The sequence below is a fragment of the Globicephala melas genome, chromosome 10 (genome assembly GCF_963455315.2).
Source record: "Globicephala melas chromosome 10, mGloMel1.2, whole genome shotgun sequence".
Classification (NCBI taxonomy): Eukaryota; Metazoa; Chordata; class Mammalia; order Artiodactyla; family Delphinidae; genus Globicephala; species Globicephala melas.
The window spans coordinates 57,415,285-57,438,416 of record NC_083323.1 but is presented as its reverse complement, the minus strand read 5'-3'; the positions used below and the strand labels follow the sequence as shown (position 1 = coordinate 57,438,416).

Sequence of the window (23,132 nt, the reverse complement as noted above, 5' to 3'; positions counted from 1 at the left end):
GAATTCCCTGGTGGTCCAATAGTTAGGGCTCTGTGCTTCCACTGCAGGGTGCACGGGTTCAATCCCTTGTCGGGGAACTAAGATCCCGCGTGGTGCACCCAAAAAAAAAAAAAAAAACTGAGAAAATCACTATCTAGACACAGACCTCTAGAACATATGCCTCAAATTATCTAATTATTTTTCTTTCCTTCTCTTTTCCTTACAGCTAGTAGAGGAATAAGACAAAAATCACATGCTCTAGAGCTCTTTTGGCACTGGAGAGATCAAGATCCTAGCAAATTTAACTTCAGTGTGAGCAGAAAACTTAGAATGGAATGTACAGAGGGAAACATGGTAAAGACAAAGAGGAACCCAGCTTTGTGGAACTGGTCCAAAAGAGGCAGACAAAATGAGAGTTTGGGGGATGCTCTGAAGGGTTCCAGAACATTACACCTAAACGAAGGAAGGTTTCTGTGGTTTTCCAGAGGAGAGGCGTCCAGTTGAAACAATGGTATACCCCAGGGCAGCAAGGTGTGACAACAGGGAAGGTGAAAGAACAAGTAATTTATCTGTAGCTAAAGTCTAACCCTGAAAGCAAAGGGAAAACAGCAAAATGTAAGGCAGGTGAGATAAAGTAGCCAGATTTTAAAAATATATATGGGCTTCCCTGGTGGCACAGTGGTTAAGAATCTGCCTGCCAATGCAGGGGACACAGGTTCGAGCCCTGGTCTGGGAAGATCCCACATGCCATAGAGCAACAAAGCCTGTGTGCCACAACTACTGAGCCTGCGCTCTAGAGCCCGCGAGCCACAACTACTGAGTTCACGTGCCACAACTGAAGCCCGTGTACCTAGAACCCGTGCTCCACAAGAGAAGACACCACAGTGAGAAGCCCACGCACCGCAACGAAGAGTAGGCCCCACTCGCCACAACCAGAGGAAGCCCACGCACAGCAATGAAGACCCAACGCAGCCAAAAATAAATAAATAAATAAATAAAATAAATTAAAAAAAAAAAAAGAGGGCTTCCCTGGTGGCACAGTAGTTGAGAGTCCGCCTGCCGATGCAGGGGACACGGGTTCGTGCCCCGGTCCGGGAAGATCTCACGTGCCGCGGAGCGGCTAGGCCCATGAGCCATGGCCGCTGAGCCTGTGCGTCCGGAGCCTGTGCTCCGCAACGGGAGAGGCCACAACAGTGAGAGGCCCGCGTACCACACACACACACACAAAAATATATATATATAATTTGTGAGTATAGGGAGGAAAAATGTATTTCAAATGTATCCCTTATTAAGTTTGGATTGTCAATGCCTTGTTCACTTTCCTCCTAGTTCTGTTATAAAGCTTACACAAGTTTGAACCACCCTTCTCCAAGGAAGCATTCCCCATAATGCTGCTCACGTGCCAAAACCACGCACAAATTCTTACAACTGGCACATCCAACAAAAACACAGCCCCCACAAAAATATGAACTGCATACCTGGAAAATCTAGTCTTTTAATATAAATGTTGACCACTTTAAGGTCCGATCAGCTTTTAGGAAAGAGAAAAGTGCTTTGCAGATATGAAATACGGTTTTGATCATTATTAATAATAAACACTGAAGCACAAATGTTGTTATCAACATGGAATATACCAAAAACATCCATACAAGGAAGATAATGAATCAAGTGGCAAAGGAAACTAGCTAATAATGTTAAAAGTCTATCTCTATTCTGTACACTAGACAAGAATTGTATGGAAGACTAACAGTGGGAGCAAAATTACCTCCAAAAGATCAAGACAGCACTTGACTAGTCTGCAAACCAGCTTTTTCTCTTTCTTTTCCCACTACAGACTCACAACCAATAAATATCAATTAGAAATAAGCTAAGTTATTTTATTAAACTTAGAAGGTTTTGCACAGAAAAGGAAACCATAAACAAAACAGACAACCCTCAGAATGGGAGAAAATATTTGCAAATGAGGCAACCAACAAGGGATTAATCTCCAAAATATGTAAACAGCCCATGCAGCTCAATATCAAAAAAACAAACAACCCAATCAAAAAATAGGCAGAAGAGGGACTTCCCTGGTGGCGCAGAGGTTAAGAATCCACCTGCCAATGCGGGGGACACGGGTTCGAGCCCTGGTCTGGGAAGATTCCCACATGCCACAGAGCAACTAAGCCCTTGAGCCACAACTACTGAGCCTGTGCTCTAGAGCCCGCGAGCCACAACTACTGAGCGCACTCGCCTAGAGCCCGTGCTCCGCAACAAGAGAAGGCACTGCAATGAGAAGCCCGCACACCACAACGAAGAGTAGCCTCTGCCCACCGCAACTAAAGAAAGCCCACACGCAGCAACAAAGACCCAAAACAGCCAAAAATAAATAAATAATTAATTAATTTTTAAAAAATGGGCAGAAGATCTAAACACATTTCTCCAAAGAAGACATACAGATGGCTAAAAAGCACATGAAAAGATGCTCAACGTCATCTAATTATTAGAGAAATGCAAATCAAAACTACAATGAAGTATCACCTCATACCAGTCAGAATGGCCATCATGAAAAAATCTACAAACAATAAATGCTGGAGAGGGTGCGGAAAAAAGGGAACCCTCCTACACTGTTGGTGGGAATGTAAATTGGTACAGCCACTACGGAAAACAGTATGGAGGTTCCTTAAAAAACTAAAATAAACCCAGCAATCCCACTCCTGGGCATATACCTGGAGAAAACCATAAGTCAAAAAGATACATGCACCCCAATGTTCACTGCAGCACTATTAACAATAGCCAAGACATGGAAGCAACCTAAATGTCCATCATCAGAGGAATGGATAAAGAAGATGTGGTACACATATACAATGGAATATTACTCAGCCATAAAAAAGAACAAAATAATGCCATTTGCAGCAACATGGATGGACCCAGAGATTGTCATATTGAGTGAAGTAAGTCAGACACAGAAAGTCAAATATCATATGTTTATATGTGGAATCTAAAAAAAGGGTCCAATGAACTTATTTACAAAACAGAAATAGAGTCACAGATGTAGAAAACAAACTTATGGTTACCAAGTGGGAAAGAGGGGGTAGGGATAAATTGGGAGGCTGGGATTGACATACACACACTTACATAAAATAGATAACTCATAAGAACCTACTATATAGCACAGGGAACTCTACCTAATACTCTGTAATGACCTATATGGGAAAAGAATCTAAACAAGAGTGGATGTATGTATATGTATAACTAATTCACTCTGCTGTACAGCAGAAACTAACACAACACTGTAAATCAACTATACTTCAATAAAAATTAATTTTTTAAAAAAGAGAAAGAAACTGAGTTATTTTAAACCCTGCTGATTACCTCACTTATCTTTACACTTCTAGCTCTACAGGATAAGGACTTAAGCTGAGATCTTTTGGGACCTGAGTAATTGTGTGGGTGCAAACCTATAGTTTTTATTTGCCTGCAAAAGATTTTGAGGTCTTCAATGAAAAACAAAAACAAGCTGCAAAACAATCTATTAACGCCTTTAGAGCATTGGGCTAAGTCAGGGAAGAGACCTTACAAGAGCATTTAACCACTAGTTTCATTTTTTCTCCCAAGAAAATACCGGGAAAGGCCTGAAAAGTACCTCCCAGGAAAAATCAAAGTCTTTGACAATTTAGAAAAGCAAGCAAGCAGTTAAAGGAACTGAAAAGATTTTTTATTTTCTTGTGGTATACAAACTAAGGAGGAATAGAATAAAATGAGTCCCTTAAAAATACCAAAAGTGTTTTGACTATTGGGAGACATGACTGCCTGAGGCTTTTTTACCTTTTCTCCTTATTCTCTCTCATCTCGAGGCTGGGGTTCCCAATTTGATCAGTTTTTTTTTTAAAAGCACAGTTAAGTACTCTGGGAAACTTACTGTCAAAACTATAAAACAGCTTTCCCAGTATAGGTTCAAACAACTGGACTGAACAACTCATAAGAGATCTTGCAGAAAAGCAAAACGAGTGGACTTCCCTGGTGGTCCAGTGGTTAAGACTCCAGGCCCCCAATGCAAGGGGGCTGGGTTGTATCCCTAGTCAGGGAACTAGCTCCCACATGCATGCCACAATTAAGAGTCCACATGCCGCAACTAAGAGCCCACATGCCACAACTAAGGGATCCCGCATGCCGCAACAAAGTTCCCACATGCCGCAACTGAGACCCAGTGCAGCCAAATAAATAAATATTAAAAAAAAAAAAAGGGGCTTCCCTGGTGGCGCAGTGGTTGAGAGTCCGCCTGCCGATGCAGGGGACACGGAGTTTGTGCCCCGGTCCGGGAAGATCCCACATGCCGCAGAGCGGCTGGGCCCGTGAGCCATGGCCGCTGAGCCTGCGCGTCCGGAGCCTGTGCTCCGCAACGGGAGAGGCCACAACAGAGAGAGGCCCGCATACCACAAAAAGAAAAAAAAAAAAAAAAGAAGAAGAAAAGCAAAAAGAACACCTGGATTTAGGAAACATCCCAGAATCTTTCCTTTCATACCGCCTAAGTAAAAATGATGAAACCACTGCAGATTATTGTAATTAGGGCTTTCAACACCAATTTTTTTTAAGTGTTAGAGAAAATAGATACACACTAAGGAAATCTAAGGGAACTCAAAGAGGAGTTAAAACAGATGAAGGTTAAGAAATCTTTCCTATCTATATCTGTTTTCAGAAATAAACTCAAACTTAAGAAGGAATGGACAGAGTAACTTTATTGGAGAGATGGAACAAGTGCTACACTGCTAAAGTGACAATCATGGTAAGAACGAAAGGTAACCACTAAAAGACAATTAAGTGGCATATTTTCTACAGACAGTGAAAAGGATACAGCTGGAGGAAAATACTAAAGCCACTGTGTATGAAGAATATCTCTAAAATTAGACCCACCAACTGTATTCATGCACACATATTCAAGCCATGAGTCCACTTATTTTTCCTACTTGTAAGTTGGCAGCACATTCCACAGAGGGACACTCATAGTCCTTTATCCCATCTTACAAGTAGGCATAGGGAAACAAAACAAAACAAAACAAAACACACACAGACAACTACACACACACAATTTCACAAAATTCTCTCCTCTGTACTTCCTGGGACCATGTAACAAAAATGCAACACTTTTTATCCGTTCCTCAAAATCTGCTTTTTCCTGAAAGCTTTCCTTGAGTTCATGAAGAGAGGAATAAGCAATGCATCATTCAGAAACCATTACCTGTACTGAAACATTGTCAGTACTCAGTACAGTATTTATCTCTAAGAGGTGAGAAAATGGCATAGAGATGTTTGAATGTCTCTGGGTCCTGAGAAAGACTTCCTAGAAACTTCGTGAAAGGATTTTAAAAGAGACAAGAGAAATGAGGTAGAAGCCTTATTAATGTGCCAAAATTATGTCAGAAATTATTCACAAAACGAGAATATACCTTTTTACAATAATAATAACAGAATCAGATCCAGTCCAATAGATACAAGTTCCCCAATTCTCCCACTCCCACTTCCCACTCAAACCATTCTCTCATGGGCCTGGAAGCTTTCAATGTCCTGGCAAAAGTTTAAACAAAAACCTAGCTTTGCAACCAGCATTCCTACAAAGTGTTAAAAGCACTACCTCGCCCGCTTTGCCTTCCTAAGCTGGAACAGTTGCCGGGACTGCACCAAAGAGAAATCTCATCCAGGCCACTCTAGCCAGAAGATCAATGAAGGTAACAAATATACCAATCAAGAAATGAGAAAGGAAAAAATAAATGAGGGATAAACCACACAACTCAGGGGGCCTGCTCCTTTTATCCTCAGACTTAATATAATTTAGTTGCTAAAAACGACCCCACAAATGGATTTGTAGAAAAAAGGATAAGATGTTCCCCCAAACCGAACATTCCACCATTGTTAAAGAAAGCTATTCTTACAAGTTTTCAAGCTCAACTGTCTCCACATGAATGGGGGGAAAAAATCTAACCCATACAGCCCAGACCATAAATATTAACATCTTCAGGGTACTAAAAACTTCAAAGTGGAACCAGCCTACTCAGTTCTCTGGGGCCAAAGAGGTAAGGATGGTGATGTTTGTCTCATCAGGGATGTGAACAAACCTCAAGGCAAGAGCCTGCAACAGTAAAAATTCTAGCCACATGAAATCTGAGATAATCTTCCGCAGAGACCACCAACACCACACTCCATCCTCTCTGCCTTCAAAGTGCTTTCACTCAATGACCTGAAAGCACAAGACTTCTGTCAAAACAGAAACGTGGCAAGAACTGACAAAAAAAAAATCTCAAGTTCTTCCAGTAAGTGCCTTACAAAATCCTAGTGGAAATACATGTCTCTCATTTATGGCAATGAGAGAATTCAAGAATAAAACTCCTCTTCTTGGGGACTTCCCTGGTGGTTCAGTGGTAAAGAATCTGCCTTACAACACAGGGGACGCGGGTTTGTATCCCTGGTCAGGGAACTAAGATCTCACATGCCACGGGGCAACTAACCCTGTGTGCCACAGCTACCAAGTTCGCACGCCTCAACTAGAGCCCACGCGCTCTGGAAGCTGTGCGCCACAACTACAGAGCCCACGCACCCTGGAGCCCGCACGCCACAACTAGAGAGAAGCCCACACACCACAACCAAGAGCCCGCATACCTCAACAAAGATTCCCCACCCCGTGCCGCAACTAGGACTCGACACAGACAAAAATAAAAATAAAATAAATAAATCTTTAAAAAAAAAACCTCTTCTTTACCTATTCAATCAATAAATTTGTTGAGCACCTACTGCATATCAAGGGCTATACTAAGGGCTGAGGATACAGCAACTAACAAAACAAGACCATCTAAACCTCATGAAACTTACACTCTAATGCGGGAGACTAAATATGTACAGTATGTTATAGGTTGATAAGGGGTAAGGAGGAAAATACAGCAAAATGGGATAGGAATTTATGTAAGTATATGTGGAGGAATGGCTTTGGAATTTAGATAGCCCAGGAAATGTCACTGTTAGAGTGACATTTGAGTAAAGCCCTGAAGGTGAGGGTAGAAGGCTATGCAGCTTTACACGGAAAAGGTGATCCATGAAGATCCAAGTGCCAGCTGCTGAGGCAGAAGTGTACCTGATGTACTCAAGGGACAGAGAGGAGACCAGTGAACATGTTTGCAGCGTGGTGGTGGGGGGGGGGAGGTTGCTACATATCTTGGACTTTAAAGACGACTGTAAAGTCTCTGATTTTTATTCTGATAGAGGAAGGTAACCAACTCCTCTTCAGACTTCTTTCAATTAAAAAATATCAGGCACCCTATTCTTATATGTGCAAGTTTTAAAATTTTTGTTTTAAATTGAAGATCTACAGTGTAGATCCTAGAGTGGACGCGAAACTGGAACTTAAACTCTGAAATACAATTTTCGCTGACAGTTATCAGACCTTCAATAAAGATTCTCTGTTCTCTCAACTTTGTGGAGAACTGCAACAGGGAGGAAAAATACAACTAAAAGTGAACTGAATGGACTAACTACTACCACTTTCCACCACTATTTAAGCCGTTTTAGTTTTGATGTCCCAGACTCCAAAAAGGGGGGAAAAATAGGAGAAATAAAAAGAGAGGTGAAAAAAAAAGCATTAGGAAGAAAGAGGAGCCACAAACAACTGATCCAAGTGCCAATTTGACTATCCAAAAATACAATAAAAAGGCAAGGAATGTGTGACATTCCTGAAGTGGAACCTGTCACCTCCCTCCTCCCGTCTCCATGCTGCCTACCAACACAGGGCTCAGGCTTCTCAATTTTGGTTAAGTCTATTTGAAAAAATATATATAAAAGGACATTCATCCAACTGAGAGCTGAATTTAAATTTTCCCACACCTCTCTTTGATTTAATGAACCTCTGGAACTGTTATTCGATCATTTCTCATCATTATCCAAGAACAATTCACTTTGAGTGAATAAATAGTCTGAAGACTTACTAGGTTAATGGTCACAAACGTTGAAATTTTGGGTTCCACAGGTAACCGAAATCGAGAAGAGTTTTCAGAGTAACTAGCCTCAAGAGTTAGTTACGAGCTTAGCGTAGGCCCAACTTTTAAGCTCCAGAACCATCTCCCTGTACGTTCCAACTCAAATCTCTGTCCCTGTAATGAACTCGGACACCAGCATAATCTGAAACACTCCAACACCTTTCCCTCCCATTTTTCCAAGGCTCAAAGGAAAACGGAGACCCAAGAAACACATGGAGCTAGTCACCCCCGAGCACCACAAGGGCGCAACAGTTTTTAGGTCCCACCGCACAGGCCAAGCCCCACACCCTCCGCCCCGCGCCCCTCGCTTCTCGCCTGAGCTCCCCGAACACACTTGGGGCGTCTCTGGCCTCGGGGCCGTCCTTCACGGGAAGCTCGGGCCCTGACCCACAGTCCGCGGGTCCGTGAAGTGCCAGCGCGGGGACCCAGACCGGGGGCCTCCGCCCGCCCGGCCGCCACGCCCCCTCCCCACAGGCCGCCCGCGCTGCCCGCCCCCTTGGCCGGGAGGTGGCCTCACCTCACGCGGGCCGTAGCCGGGAGGGCGCCCGCGTTTCCGCCCGCCGCCCGGGCTCACGGCCGCTCGGCTGCGGCTCGGCCCCGACGGCCGGCGGCGGCGCGCTTCTGGGGGCGGACTCTTCCCGGCCGGGGTTTCCCCGGGGCCCAGGGCGGGGGAGTAGGGGGGACTGGGGCGGGGGAGGGGAAAGGGGCTTGGGAAGGAGGGGGGAGAGGGGGAGAAAAGGGGGGAACCAAACCCGGAAAGGGAGAAAAGGGGGGAGGGGGAAAATCAGAAGGGGAAGAAAGGCCCAGAGTCCGCCCCCCGCTGCGGCCTGCGCGCTACGTCACCACGTCCGGCGTAATCGTCACCGCGTCTTGCGCCCGGAGCGTCCCTGCTTCCTGTGCCTGTCTCCACGCCTGCAGACGCCCCTTGCCTACTCACGCACTTCCCCAGCCCGCACGCACAGGCTGTCCTGTCCAACACACGCGCTTTCTCTGTCGCCCCCGCGTTACCTGGGTCTTCAGCCGCCAATACAGATCCGCTGCGACCCTCAGGTCACCTGAAGCCCATCAAGCCTGTCAGATTCACCCTTGATTTAAACATAATACTAATAACTGTAATTTAAGTTTACAGAGCACTTTCAAAGTAGCCTTTCACTTAGGACAGTGACTCCTGCTCCCGAAACAGCATACATATATGCAGTAAATATTTGTGGTATAAATGGATAAAGATCATGTGGTAGGTATATGTCCATTTTTTCCAGATGTAAAAATTTAACTCTAAATAAAGTAGGTTTAAGTACATCCTATTTAAAATCACTTCTTCCCGCCACCACCCTCTAACCTACAGTTCTTTTTTAAAAAGTTATCTTAAATTTGCAACCTCCCTGACGAAGTGAGAGAGTGGCAAGGACATATACACACTAACAAATGTAAAATAGATAGCTAGTGGGAAGCAGCAGCATAGCACAAGGAGATCACCTCTGTGCTTTGTGACCACCTAGAGGGGTGGGATAGGGAGGGTGGGAGGGAGTCACAAGAGGGAGGAGATATGGGGATATATGTATATGTATAGCTGATTCACTTTGTTACAAAGCAGAAACTCACACACCATTGTAAAGCAATTATACTCCAATAAAGATGTTAAAAAAAAAAGAGAAAAATTTGCAACCTCCCCACACTGACCTTTCTAGGCAGAATCAATCTAACTACTAATTACATGTATTTGCATCGTTTCTTGACCAACTCCCTCAAAGAAGCATTGTATTAAATATTAATACAATGTATTAATACATTGTATTAACTATTTAAGCATTATATATTTACTATGTGACAGGAACTGCAGTAGGAAACAAAAAAATTACAGTATAATGTAAGTGCTATAATAGGTGTTCAATGTGCTATGGAAACACAAGAAGGAGCAATTAGTTCCTAGATGTAAGAGAGATTGAGTAGGCTACAGAGAAGCTAAAGGTGAAATTTCAGTTAACCTTGAAGAATATAAGTAGGAGTTCATCAGAAAGGCAAGAACGAAGATTCCAGAAAGGTCATAGAGGTAAGAACTTCTCCTTTCCTTCAAGAATCAGCAAGTTCTAGGTTTTCAAGTTGGAGGCAGGAGACAATGACAGCCAGGAGGAAATAATGGCTAATATTTGTGTTATGTATGTATGTATATAGAATATGTAGCATCCTACATCTATTATTTCTGTTTAATCCTCAAAACAATAGGTATTACTGTTATGCTCATTTTGTAAGATAAGGAACCCTGAGGCACCAAAGTCCCAGATTTTGAACTGAGACAGTTTATCTTCGAAGCCTGCTCTCAATCACTGCATTATTAGAAATGTAACTGGAAAGGGCAGGTTTCAAAGGACCTGTGTGTCATAATGCAGAGTGAAACAGTTGGGTCTTTTAGGGACAAATGCAGTAACTGAAGAACAGCTAAGGCAGAAACATGAGGCATCCAGCCCTAAGAGAAGCCCTCCTCTGTTTCCCCCGCTTTTGCTAACCTCTTATTCCCCAACTATTTGCCAGGGAGAAGGGGAGCAACTGAAGTCTTCAGATGTGAGGGGGTCTGGGAACTACGTACTGTAGTTAAGACATGAAACAAATAGCAGCATAACTACCTCCCCCAACCTCAAGATAAGGTTATATCCATGAATGAAATTAGGAATATTAAAATGTTAGATATAAGATCAGTCCCTGTAGGCTGGGAAACTATTAGAGAGTGACCACTAATAGGTACAGGGTTTCTTTTGGGGATCATGAAAATATTCTTAGTGGTGATGGTTGCACAACTCTGTGAATGTACTAAAAACCGCTGAATTATATACTCTAAAGGGTGAATTTTATGTTCTGTGAATTATATCTCAATAAAACCCTTATGTTATAAATAAATAAATTTATACTAGAAACTGAATAATAAATCTACTTCTATCACAGTGCTTAAAAAAAAAGACGGGCTTCCCTGGCGGTCCAGTGGTTAAGACTCTGTGCTTCCAATGCAGGGGGCTCTGGTTCGATCCCTCATTGGGGAACTAAGATCCCACATGCCACTCGGCAGAAAAAAAGAAAAAAGATCAGCCCTTGTTGAAGAGAGCTAAGAAACTGTGACACACAAAAATACAATCAAGGTGACTTGAGTGTAACTTCTTATAACCAGCCTGTAAGCCTGTATTCTAGAACTTATTCACTCAATAAATATGTTTTAAACACCTATATTATATTGTAGGTCCTATGTGCAATGCTAGGAATATAGTGGTAAGCAGCAGAGATGACTTAAGTAACTGCACTACAGATGGTGATTGGGGGCATGGCCTCTAAGAAAGGAGAGTCCAGAAGGGCAAATATTGGCAGAATTTCTTCAGCACATCTAGAGGTGAGGGTACTCTGGCCCGCAAACAAACCTATGTAACAAGAATAATAATATACTTTTATTAAGCCACTTAACTCTGTTCCAGCCACTGTAAAGCGCTTTACAAAATTATTTAAATCTCAAAACTCTCAGATAATCATTACAGATCTATAATTACACATTAAAAATCCATAGGGCCAGACATGTTTCAGAATTCAGAAAATTTCAACTTTTAGAAAGGAAAAATGGAGAATTCCCTGGTGGTCCGGTGGTTACGACTCTGCGCTTTCACTGCCGAGGGCCCAGTTTCAATGCCTGGTCGAGGAACTAAGATCCCACAAGCCGAGGGGAAGGTCCCGCAAGACGCGCAGCGCGGCCAAAAGAAAAGAAAAAGAAAGGTAAAATGGTACGTATACTGTATATCATATAACACCCCTAGGGGTAGCATCCCATAATCAAGTAATGAAGACCCAACACAGCCAAAAATAAATTAAAAACAAAAAACAACAACCTGCATGACAATGACCTAAAAGTGTCCTGCCAATGACCCCCCTCTTGTTTGAAAGTCATTCTTTAACATTCTATCTTAAAACCTCTGATCTCCGCGCCCTACCTCCACCCCCCACTGCCAGGCTTCCGAGCAAGGCTGTTGATCTGAAGAGGAATTTCATCTCTAACCTTTGTTCCCAGGCCTGGAAGCTCACATGGGTAACCCACTATCTCCCAAAGTTGGCCCAGGGACATTTCTTTCCCCAAACAAACCAACCTCCCCTCACATCCCCCACTCTGTAGTTTCACTGACTATATGGCTTCTGCCAAGTTCTACCTGTGACTGGCTTCATCTCTCAAGTTGGATGTTTGACTGCTCTATATCCTGCAACCTGGAGTAATGCCAGCTGGACACACTCTCCTTCCGGGGCCCCTGGCGGCTGGGAGGGAGCTGAGACCACAGCTGTGGAGACCCTGAGCCCCGGGGTTTGCGGCTCTATCTCAACTGTGTTGCTCAAGGAAGGCCTCCCCCAGCAATGACCTCCTCATTGCTCCTGGCCTTCCTGTTCCTGGCTCCAGACGCAGTGGCCACTCCCAGAGCTGACAGTCAGTGCCTGGCATGTGGGGGGCCCGCCTTGGACCTGGAGAGCCAGCGGGAGCTGCTTCTTAATCTGGCCAAGAGAAGCATCTTGGACAAGCTGCACCTCAGCCAGCGCCCGACACTGAGCCGGCCTGTGTCCCGAGCTGCTCTGAGGACTGCGCTGCAGCGCCTCCATGGGTCCCCACAAGGGGCGCTTCCAGAAGCAGACAGGGGACAGGAGTATGAGATCATCAGCTTTGCTGAGACAGGTGGGTTCTTGATCTGTAGATCTTCCCCCAAACCCGATCTCTTAAGGAAGGGAAAAACTTCCTCCCCGATCTAACGCCTGACTTTTTCCCCAAAACCATCCCAACTCTTGCCTCCCACAGCGTGTAATCTCCCAATCCCAGGCTCCCCCCACACCCCCACCACCAGGCTCTCTCTTTGTAGTTTAGACTTGACCAATGGGCACCTGGGAAGTGGGTACGTTTCATTTCTTTTGAGACTGCCTGCCCCTATCTCCCATGGCTCCTCTATCTGCAGGCCCACACACTTCCACAGACTATGATGTGAGCCCAGACACTTCCTGGGCTTGGACCAGGGTCTGGGAGCTAGAGAGTCTGTCCTCCCTCTGGCCCTGGGATCCAGCCTCTCTGTACTCCACTCCCCCAGATACATCATTTGGGTAAAAGGGAGAAAAGTAAAACACTGGCATTACAATACCTCTCCACCCTACTCCTGTCCTCTTGCCTTGATTACCTCGGGTTCCCACGTCAGAACAGGGCCAAAATGGGACTCAGAAAGGTATTTAAAGGATAGAGGGTAAAGACGAGAAAGTTCCTTCCATAGAGGGCAGAGGGGTTAGAGAATTTAGTGGGCAGCTGGAAAGAAGATCAAGAATTCAGAGACAGGGGAATTCCCTGGTGGGCCAGTCATTAGGACTCCACACTCTCACTGCCGTGGGCAGTGCCAGGTTCAATCCCTAGTCGGAGAACTAAGATCCCACAAGCTGTGAGGCGCGGCCCCCCCCAAAAAAGAGACAGAATTCAGAGACAGGATCTGAGAACCAGAACACAAACAAGTGATCTCTCTGGCCTCTGAGCGTCTTGCAAGTTCTTCTCTCTTAGGTTTAGAAGGCCTTTCCCATTCCTGGCCCCTTTCCCTTGGTCAGCATCTACTCCCTTCAAGATCTAACACTCCCATCCTGAAAAAACCCACCCTGACCTGAAGGTGAGGGGCTCACTCTCTGGTGGCCCCCACATGCTCACCCTGAACCTGGATGATGGTCAAGGAATTGCCTGTTTCCAGGTTTTCTATGAAGTCTGTCTTCCCATAGAATGCAACCCCTTGAGGTCAGGAACTGTCATTTATTCCTCACCTTATCATCAGAGGCTAGTGTATAGTAGAAGCAGATAACACTTATGTAGTGTTTACTGTGTTCTAAGCCTTTTAAATATACTAACTCCTTGAGAGCCTCACAACAAGCCAGTGAGGCAAATACTATTGTTACCCCATTTTAGAGGTGATGAAACTGAAGCACAAAGAGGTTAAGTAACTAGCTCAAGGTCACATGACCAGTAGGTGGTAGAGCCAGACAGCCTGGGCCTGGAATCCATGACCTTGACCACTCTACCACTTTGCCTCTTGCAAACATAGTAGATGCTCAATAAACAGCTAAACCATTCTGTAGTTCAGCTCGACCATGTCTAGAGCCCCCAGTGATGGATGAGACCCTATTCTAGTTCAAAAGGGGGTTTCTGGGCTTCCCTGGTGGCGCAGTGGTTGAGAGTCTGCCTGCCGATGCAGGGGACACGGGTTCGTGCCTGGGTCCGGGAAGATCCCACATGCCGCAGAGCGGCTGGGCCCGTGAGCCATAGCCGCTGAGCCTGTGCATCCGGAGCCTGTGCTCCTCAACGGGAGAGGCCACAACAGTGAGAGGCCCGCGTACCGCAAAAAAAAAAAAAAAGGGGGGGGTTTCTGCTCATGATTAAGAACACAAACTCTGGAGCCAGATAAACTGGGCTCAACTCCCTGCTCAGCCACTTATTACTATGTGTCCTGGGTTGTTAATAGTCAGTTTTCTCATTTGCAAAACAGAGATAATGAGAGGATAGTTGAGAGAATAAGTGAGCTAATACAGGTAATGTACTTAGAAAGGATAAGGTGGGAGGGAACTGAAAGTAGAAAACTCAGCTCCTGCCCATGAGGGGTTTAGTTGTTGCTGCTGGGAATAAATTACTTAGAATATAAGGCAGAGTGAAATAAACGCTAGATGAGAACACAAGTGCTTAATGGGCCAGAAGTAATTCACTGGGACCTGGTAAGTCAGGGAAGTCTTTCAGAAGAAGTTTGCAAATTGGCTGGCATTGTAGAGTAAGTTTGACTTCAGTGGGTAGAAAATGGTAAACAACATCCTAAATGGAAAAACATGAGTAAAAGTGTAAAGAAACAGACTGCATTTAGAGTTAAAAAGTAGTCTGGAGTGGATGAGCACAAGGTGGACAAATGACCGTGAACACCAAAATCCTGGTTGGTTTTTTTTTTCACCTTTGTATCCCTGATACTTAGCCCAGTTTCCTGGCACATTGTGACAGTAACAACAGTTACCAGGTGTTTAGTGTACCTGCCTCCTCTCAGTTCATCCTTACAATCACTCCATAAAGTAGACTTTATCATTCCCATCTTAAGAATGCAGAAACTGAGACTCGAAGATAATTTACATGGTCAAGGTCATACAGCTTACAAGGGGCAGAATTCAAACACAGTTCTCTCTGACTTCAAAGTCTATATACTTTCCACATATTTGCTAATCAATGAATGAATACAACATTTAGGCTGCAGGGGGCGTGACCTGAAATGAACTTGGAGGTGAGAATGATGCCTGGATTCTATCTTTTACATTTAAATATTTCAGTTTGAAGTTTTCATTCCAATTTAAGCTATCATCTCCACCATCGTGTGAAAGAAAGATCTGAGAATTGTTCTTGCTGGAGGTATGAAGAGAGAGAGCTTGGGGCCCTGGGGAAACTAGGGTAGGAGCCTTCAATGGTGTCCTGAAACTGGCTCATACTGGCTCATGAGAGTTGATGGTGAACATCTCCCAACTGTGCATCCAATGGCATCACATTGATAGTTTGAAATTGGCCGGGATGGGAGAATTTATACCGCAGAAACTGGCAAACTCTACAAATCAGGGCCTTTTTTTTTTCCCCCTCTGGAATCCAGTTGTGAAATATTTACCAACACAACACTGCCTACGACCTACAAATTCAAGTTATCTGCCTCCCACATACCTAACACACAATGCTGATTCAGGGACGGAATAAATAGATACTTTTGTTCCAAATGGCGGATGGGGAAGGGAGACGCAGAGCAGTCACTGGTCCATGAAAATTCTGACATCCAGCCAGGCACATATCTCAGTCTACCCCAAATCCAGGATTCCTTTGGTTAGGGTCTGGTTCTGCCCACTGGTAGGATTTTCCTCTCCTCTTAAGGAGAGCCTACCATTACTCCCCTAGACTTCTAGATTCATTCTCTCAGCTCTTAGTGCCACCCTCTGAGATGTCTTTCCTTTTAAATAGGAAATGACCTGTGTTTGCGGCTAAGTAGTTTTCTCGGCCTGCATGCTGCGCAAAGAAGTTGGGAGCCCGGAGACTTCTTTTCATTTTGAATCATCTCTGTCCCTTTTAGTCCAAACTGGTGCCGCTTTCACTATTAAAATTCTCTTTAACACTCTGAGCCTTCTAAATTATAAATTACAGTCTACTTACTCAGACAAAAGGCACTCCACTCTTATCAAGACAGACCCTCCTCTTTAGGTTACAAGTCAGGATATCCTCTTACAAGTGGGATAACACTCTTAAGATTCTTAGAAGCCCTCTGTCTAGTTGAGAGGGTCTACAGAACATCTTACATTTTAGATCTTAACAAAGATGTTAGATCTTAACAAAGGGTCTTACAGTTCCCCCTTTATTATTTTGATCTTCGCTCTGAAACTATGTTTTACTGGCAGTGCCCTGGATTTGGGTTTTGCCCTGAGACCATTTCTTAGTTTGATAAACTTTTTGCCAGACAGAGAGTTGAGGGATGAAAAAAAATATTTTATTGTTCCATCTAGCAAGTCCTATTGGAAATGTTTTCTCTAAATTCTGCTTGAAAATTGAACAGTTCGTTCTTTAGTTCATCTCACTCCTGAAACGCCTTATCATAGGCAGCTAAAATAAACCAAATGGCGCTTTCAGCATTCTGCCTGGAAATATCTTTAGCTAAATGCACAATTCTGTTAGTTACCGTTTCTAGCTTCCAGTTACCAGAGACGATAGCCAATACATAACACAGGTTTCCCATTGTCCAGCTTCCAGTAGCAATTTCCTCACTGTCCTTCCAGACTTCACTAACAGTCTCCCTGCTGTCCTTCCATCCTCTGGCTGTCACCCAGTCCCAAAGCCAATGCTACATATTTTAGGTCTTTGCTATGGAGTACCCCACTTCTGTTACTAATTTCTGTTTTAGTTATCCATTAATATGGCAAATCAGCTCAAACATTGAGTCTCAAAACAAAAAAATTCAACAGTTTCTGTGATTTTGTAATTCGACTGGACTTATTCTGGACAGTTCTCTCACTCCATGTGGTGTAACTGAGTTCATTCAAGCAACTGTGTTCAGCTAGGAACTCAGATGGGGCTAGAACATCTAAGATTGTCTCTCCGAAGTCTCTCTCCATATGACTTCTCATCATTCAGTAGTCTAGCCCAAGTTTCTTTAAAGCATTAAAGCTTTCCTACCTCAAAGTGTAAGTACTTACTAAGTTTCTGCTTGCGTCATGCTTGCTTACATCTCATTGGCCAAATCAAGTCACACGCCAAGCCCAGAATTAATATGGGAAGGGATTGCACAAGACCATGAATATTGGGAGGTGTTGTTCCCTGGGGGTCAACACTGTAATGGTCTATCACAGCCCCTGCTGGTCCTGTGTCTGCCTACCATAACTGGGGTGACTTATGAGGTTCTAAATGTTAGGTGCTAGTGACCTAGCAAGAAAAGATTAGCTGGGTCAATCAGACTCTTCTTTTAGGATTTTGGAGTTGGAACACTGAAAGATCAGTTCACTTAGCTAGGAAGAGCTAAGTTAAAGGTCTGTAGACTCAGGAGCTAGGGCCACCGTTTTGGTACCTGAGGAAGGTGACAGGGAAACAAAAGAGGTAGATCCACAGAAAGAGAAGAATGGAGTAGACTTACATAGGGAGAGTGAGATGAGAGAGATTTTGTTGGCTCTGGGAGCTGTCAAGGGCAACCTTATTTCAGACCTTACAATTCACACTAAGTCTAGATGAACTTTATTTTCTGCCCTTTTATGCCCATGAGAGTATCAGTGGCATTCCCACAATAAAGCATCCTTTACTTAAAATAAATAAGGGTTGCTAAGGCCAAAGCATAATGGCATTTAATTGCCTCCTAAAAGAGTTTAGCTTTGGGCTTCCCTGGTGGCGCAGTGGTTGAGGGTCCGCCTGCCAATGCGGCGGACACGGGTTCGTGCCCCGATCTGGGAAGATCCCACATGGTGCGGAGCGGCTGGGCCCGTGAGCCATGGCCACTGAGCCTGTGCGTCCAGAGCCTGTGCTCTGCAACGGGAGAGGCCACAACAGTGAGAGGCCCCCCCCCAAAAAAGAGTTTGGCTTTATTCATCAATAGGTTTTTTGCAACCATGAATTTTATGATCCAGCCTTTTTGGAAAATAATTCTTGTATCAGTATAAAATAAGAATTAAAGAATGAAAGACCATTCACTCACCAAATGTTAACTGAATGCCTATTATGTACTAGGTACTAGGGATACAGTGGTAAACCGTACAAGCACAGTCTCTACCTTCATGGAGTTTACATTCTAGCTGGGAGCAGGGAGGGGTAGAAGGGGAGGGGAGGAGAAGCAAATGAACAAAAAACCAAGATGATTACAAAGAGTGATAGTGGCTATAAAGACAATTAAGCAGGATAATGTATTAAAGACATGAGCGTAGAGTTGAAGGCTGCTTTAGCTAAGTTAGTCTGGGAAGCCTCTCTGAAGAGGTGAATTTGCGCTGAATGCCAAAAAGGAGCCAGTCATTCAAAGAGCTTGGAAAGATATTCTAGGCAGGGGAAATAGCAAGTGCAAAGGCCATGAGGTGGATCAATGTTTGGTGAGTTCAAGGAACAGAAAAAAGCCAGTATAGGTAGACTACAGTCATTAAATGGCAGAATGCCTAATCATACGTGTTTCCTATGTTAAGGGGTTTAGCTTTTATTCCCATTCAAATAGCAATGGGGAGCCTTTGAAGGGTTTTAAGCTTGAGAGGATTAAGCTGATCAGATTTATGTTATAAAAAGATCACTCTGGGACCTCCCTGGCGGTCCAGTGGTTAAGACTCTGCGCTTCCACTGCAGCGGGCACGGGTTCGATCCCTGGTTGGGGAACTAAGATCCGACAGGCCATGAGGCACAGCAAAAAAAAAAAAAAAAAGAGGTCACTCTGGCTGATATGTGAAGAATGGTTTTGGGTGCAAGAGTGGACCACTTGGCAAGCTATTGCCATAGTTCAAGAAAAAGATGATTGCAGGTTGAACTAATGTATGGTAGAGGAGGTGGGGATAAGTGAAATTATATTATGAACTGGAGATAGAGTTGACAGGTCTGCAGATAATTTCAAAGAAGGGAATGACAGCAAGCAAGACTTGGTTTGAGCAGTGCATTTACAGGGAAGGGGAAGATTGAAGAAGGAACAGATTTGGGTTGCAGGGGATAAATCTAGAGTTCTTCTTTGAACACGAAAAGTCTGAGATAGCATTGGATATCCAAGTGGAATATCAGATCAGCAGCTGGATACACAAGCCTAGGCTCAGGGCCATGGATATAGATATCTGGGAGTCATCAGCATATAGATGAAATTGAAAGCCAGGGGAATTGATGGGTTCTTTCTGGGAAAGAGTATAGATAGAGAAGAGAAGGGAGCTTAGGACCTCCAACATTTAGAGGTCAGGCAGAGGAAGAGGAGCTGTCAGCAAAAGAGACCAAGATGGAGTGGCCAGAGTCATGAAAGCCAAGAGAAGGAAGTATTTCTAGAAGGAAGGGATGGTTAACTGTGTCATCTTACCTGCTTAGAGGTCAGGTAAGACGAACATAAAGAGATGAAACCATTGGATTTGGCAACGTGGAAGGTGTTCGTGATCCTGACAAGAGCAGGAGTGGAGGGAACAGAAACCCAGTTAAAGTGTTTCAATAGGTCAGGTGAGGGATGAAGAGGGGAAACTGGGCAACAGTAACTGGTGCAGGAAGAAATGCATAGCCGTTAGAACCACTGTAATGAGGAACTGGATGTGGGGAGTTTCTAAAGGTGATAAGGAAGGTAATGATGCCACCAGTTCTAAGAACGGAAAGAGAGGTACATAGGGAGGAAATAATGATTTCTACTTGGGATAAATTGATTTTAATATGCTGGCAGGACGTGGCAACATTAAACAGTTAGAAGTTTAGGCGTGAAGCTTGGTGATTCCCAAGGTGCAAAATGATCTGGACTGGACAGACAGATTTGGGAATCACCAGCACAAAATTTGTGTTGGCTGACTGTGAGTGTGGGTCAGAGCTCCTCTCAGTGTAGAGTAAGAGGAAACGGGACTTCCCTGGCGGTCCAGTGGTTAGGACTCCTCGCTTCCACCGCAGGGGTCGCAGGTTCTATCCCTGGTCGGGCAACTAAGATCCTACATGCTGCACGGCAAAAAAAAAAAGGAAATGAAGGTCAAGGACAGACCCTGGAGAACTCTTGCATTGGAGGGATGGAGGGATGGTGAGAGAAAGAAAAGCCAGCAAAGAAAATCAAGGAAGAATCATGAGAGTTGTGTCATGGAAACCAAGAGAGAAAAGATTTTTAAGAAGGAAGGGGTAGTTAATGCCAACAGTGTGGTCGAGAAAGAACAAAGGGAATCCAAGCATGCTGAGAATAGATATATAGTTGGTAGAATTGACTCAGAAAGCCACACTGACTGGGGCTTCTTGTATCCACAGGTCTCTCCAGCATCGACCAGATTCGTCTTGATTTCCACTTCTCCTCTGATAGAACTGTTGGCGGCCTGGAGGTCCAGCAGGCCAGCCTCATGTTCTTTGTGCAGCTCCCTCCCAATACCACGTGGACTTTGAAGGTGAGGGTCCTCGTGCTCAGCCCACGTGGCACCAACCTCACCTTGGCCACTCAGCACCTGCTGGAGGTGGATGACAGTGGTTGGCACCAGCTCCTCCTGGGGCCTGAAGCTCAGGCTGCCTGCAGTCAGGGGCACCTGATCCTGGAGCTGGTCCCTGAAGGCCAAGTAGCCTGGAGCCCAGTCATCCTGGGTGGGGCTGCCCATAGGCCTTTTGTGACAGCCCGTGTAAGAGTTGGGGGCAAGCACCGCATTCGCCGGCGAGGCATCGACTGCCAGGGTAGGTCCAGGATGTGCTGTCGACAAGAGTTCTTTGTGGACTTCCGTGAGATTGGCTGGCACGACTGGATCATCCAGCCTGAGGGCTACGCAATGAACTTCTGCACAGGGCAGTGCCCCCTGCACGTGGCAGGCATGCCTGGCATTGCCGCCTCCTTTCACACCGCGGTGCTCAATCTTCTCAAGGCCAACACCGCTGCGGGCACTGCCGGAGGGGGGTCATGCTGCGTGCCCACTGCCCGGCGCCCCCTGTCTCTGCTCTACTATGACAGGAACAGCAACATTGTCAAGACTGACATACCTGACATGGTGGTAGAGGCGTGTGGGTGCAGTTAGTCTGTGTGTGGTACCGGCAGCCCGAGGTGGGGTAGGCAAACATGCCCTGACGGAGGCGCTCTTCCTTGAGAGGAGGGGGTGGCCCCGTTACTGCCTCTGTCCAGAAGATGGACTCCCTCTTCCTGAGTAACTTATGAGAATTATCCCAACTTTGACGTGAGGAGATCTTCATCAAAGCACTGTCATCTAAGGAGAGTCACTGTACCATCTTCATAATGACCAGCCCCTCTCCCAGAGTACAGTCCCTCCAGCAAGCTCCACGTGCTCAACCACCACCCTAGGGACTCTCATCCACCTCCAACCACAAGCAGTGCCATCTGGTTCCCAGACAGATACACATAGCCCAACTTTTTTTTTTTTTTTTTTTGCGGTACGCGGGCCTCTCAATGTTGTGGCCTCTCCCGTTGCGGAGCACAGTCTCCGGACGTGCTGGCTCATCGGCCATGGCTCACGGGCCCAGCCGCTCCACACCATGTGGGATCTTCCCGGACCGGGGCACAAACCCGTGTCCCCTGCACCGGCAGGCGGACTCTCAACCACTGCGCCACCAGGGAAGCCCTCCATAGCCCAACTTTAATCCAGCCCACAACCCACTATGCATCCCTGCCCCTTCTACTCAATGTCCCCCACTCCAGGATGAGTTGACCCAGCCCCTTCCTCTGCTTTTCTGGATCTCCAGAGAGGCCCTTCCTTAGATTCACCAAACATTCGATCCTCTCCATGTCTTGAGCCCTTTTCCTCTTACTTGCCCAATGGGCTGCTAAAGGCTCTCTTGGCACACTCTCATCACTCTTTGTCCTTCTCCGTCCTGCTCCGTACCCTTGGGGTCTGACTCCTGAGTTCCCTTGGCCTCTGGCTTCCTGCTGAGTTTGACTAAGAGGAGACAGAGGCAGAAGATCAAAGGATAGGAGGAGACAGAGGTCAGGGTGTTTCTTATTCCTCCTCCTTCTGCCTAGGTTCCATGGTTCTGTGTGACTGTGGCTGCGTCCATGTCCCTACAGCTCCTGTCTAGCTCCCCACCCCCTCCATGGCTCCGGCTCTGCCTAAGTTCTGATCTCACTGCTTCCATGCTATGGGCTTATAATGGCTTTCCCTTCTTGCCGGTCCCTGGGTGCTTCAATATCCCTCCTTGGTTCCCTTAACCCTGCCCATACCTCTGTAAAGAAGTCCTTCATTAAGTCTTCTTAGTGATGCAAACACAGACAGCTGAGTGGGTCTTTTATGTCCTGCCAGGACCCTGACTGACACCCCAGATGACACAGAGCCTGCCTGCCCTGCCCACTTTTCTCTCCTCACAGCCTCCTTAGGGCCGAGCTATTACGTCCATCCCACACATCATGACTCTTCCTTCGCCAGGCTGCTTCCTCTTCTTTCTTAGTCCCCCTCCTCCCTCCCAGAACCATCTTTGCTTGTCTTATGGCTAATAAAGACCTGGGTTTTACCTGCCCCTCTCCCCTCTCTGTCCTCGCTCCAAGAAATGAGACAGATCACTGCTCAGTCAGCAAGCAGGTGACACCCTGAGGGCACACACATGGGGGGAGGCAGAGGCATGGCTCCCAGCTGGCTGCCTTCCCTTCACTCACCCCCAGGGCTCCAGCCAGGAGTCGTGTCTGGAAGGTGGAACTGGCCAAGGGCCATTTGAGTGGGACAAGGAGAAGAAAAAGAAGGCCTGGGGTGAGGAGAGGGGGGCATTTGCTCTGAGACTGGGTCCTCTCTAGACCTTTGCCCTCTTCCCCCACCATCTCCTCCCTTTGGTTGGACAGCCCTGAACCATGGGGTCAATATTGTCTGCAGCCCAAGGCCGAGTTTGCGCAAAACCCATGTGTCCTTTGGGAAACGTGATGTCAGTGTTTGCTCAGCGTATAACCCCCTCCTATCTAGGTCTGAGGTCCTTGGAAATGGAACCCTAAAAGGAGAAAGTCTGAAAGAGACCTCCTGGGGGGCTGCAAATCT

The 23,132-nt window shown here is 45.6% G+C and overlaps 2 protein-coding genes across 21 annotated transcripts in view; one reads left to right on the top strand and one right to left on the bottom strand.

The window, feature by feature from the left end:
* Positions 1 to 8,640, bottom strand: part of R3HDM2 (R3H domain containing 2) — a 147,249-nt gene extending 138,609 nt beyond the window's left edge. For 6 of the 20 annotated variants that reach the window (XM_030866534.3, XM_030866538.3, XM_030866547.3 and 3 more), the window contains exon 1: positions 8,497 to 8,639. The gene's annotated coding sequence lies outside the window, so the exon portion shown is untranslated. Of the gene's footprint in view, positions 1 to 8,496 lie in introns of all 20 variants that reach the window. The other 14 variants (XM_030866546.3, XM_030866537.3, XM_030866549.3 and 11 more) reach the window with 5 other exon arrangements.
* Positions 8,641 to 12,353: 3,713 nt separating this feature from the next.
* Positions 12,354 to 21,179, top strand: INHBC (inhibin subunit beta C). Its single transcript, XM_030866939.2, has 2 exons — positions 12,354 to 12,666; positions 20,434 to 21,179. The coding sequence occupies exons 1-2, from the start codon at positions 12,354 to 12,356 to the stop codon at positions 21,177 to 21,179; spliced, it is 1,059 nt and encodes a 352-aa protein (XP_030722799.1).
* The last annotated feature ends 1,953 nt before the right edge of the window (positions 21,180 to 23,132 follow it).

Bases quoted from the DNA above. Each gene is read 5' to 3' on its own strand.
- INHBC (XM_030866939.2), top strand. From the start codon at position 12,354: ATGACCTCCTCATTGCTCCTGGCCTTCCTGTTCCTGGCTCCAGACGCA. The intron at 12,667-20,433 runs GTGGGTTCTTGA...TTGTATCCACAG, and splicing joins CATCAGCTTTGCTGAGACAG to GTCTCTCCAGCATCGACCAG.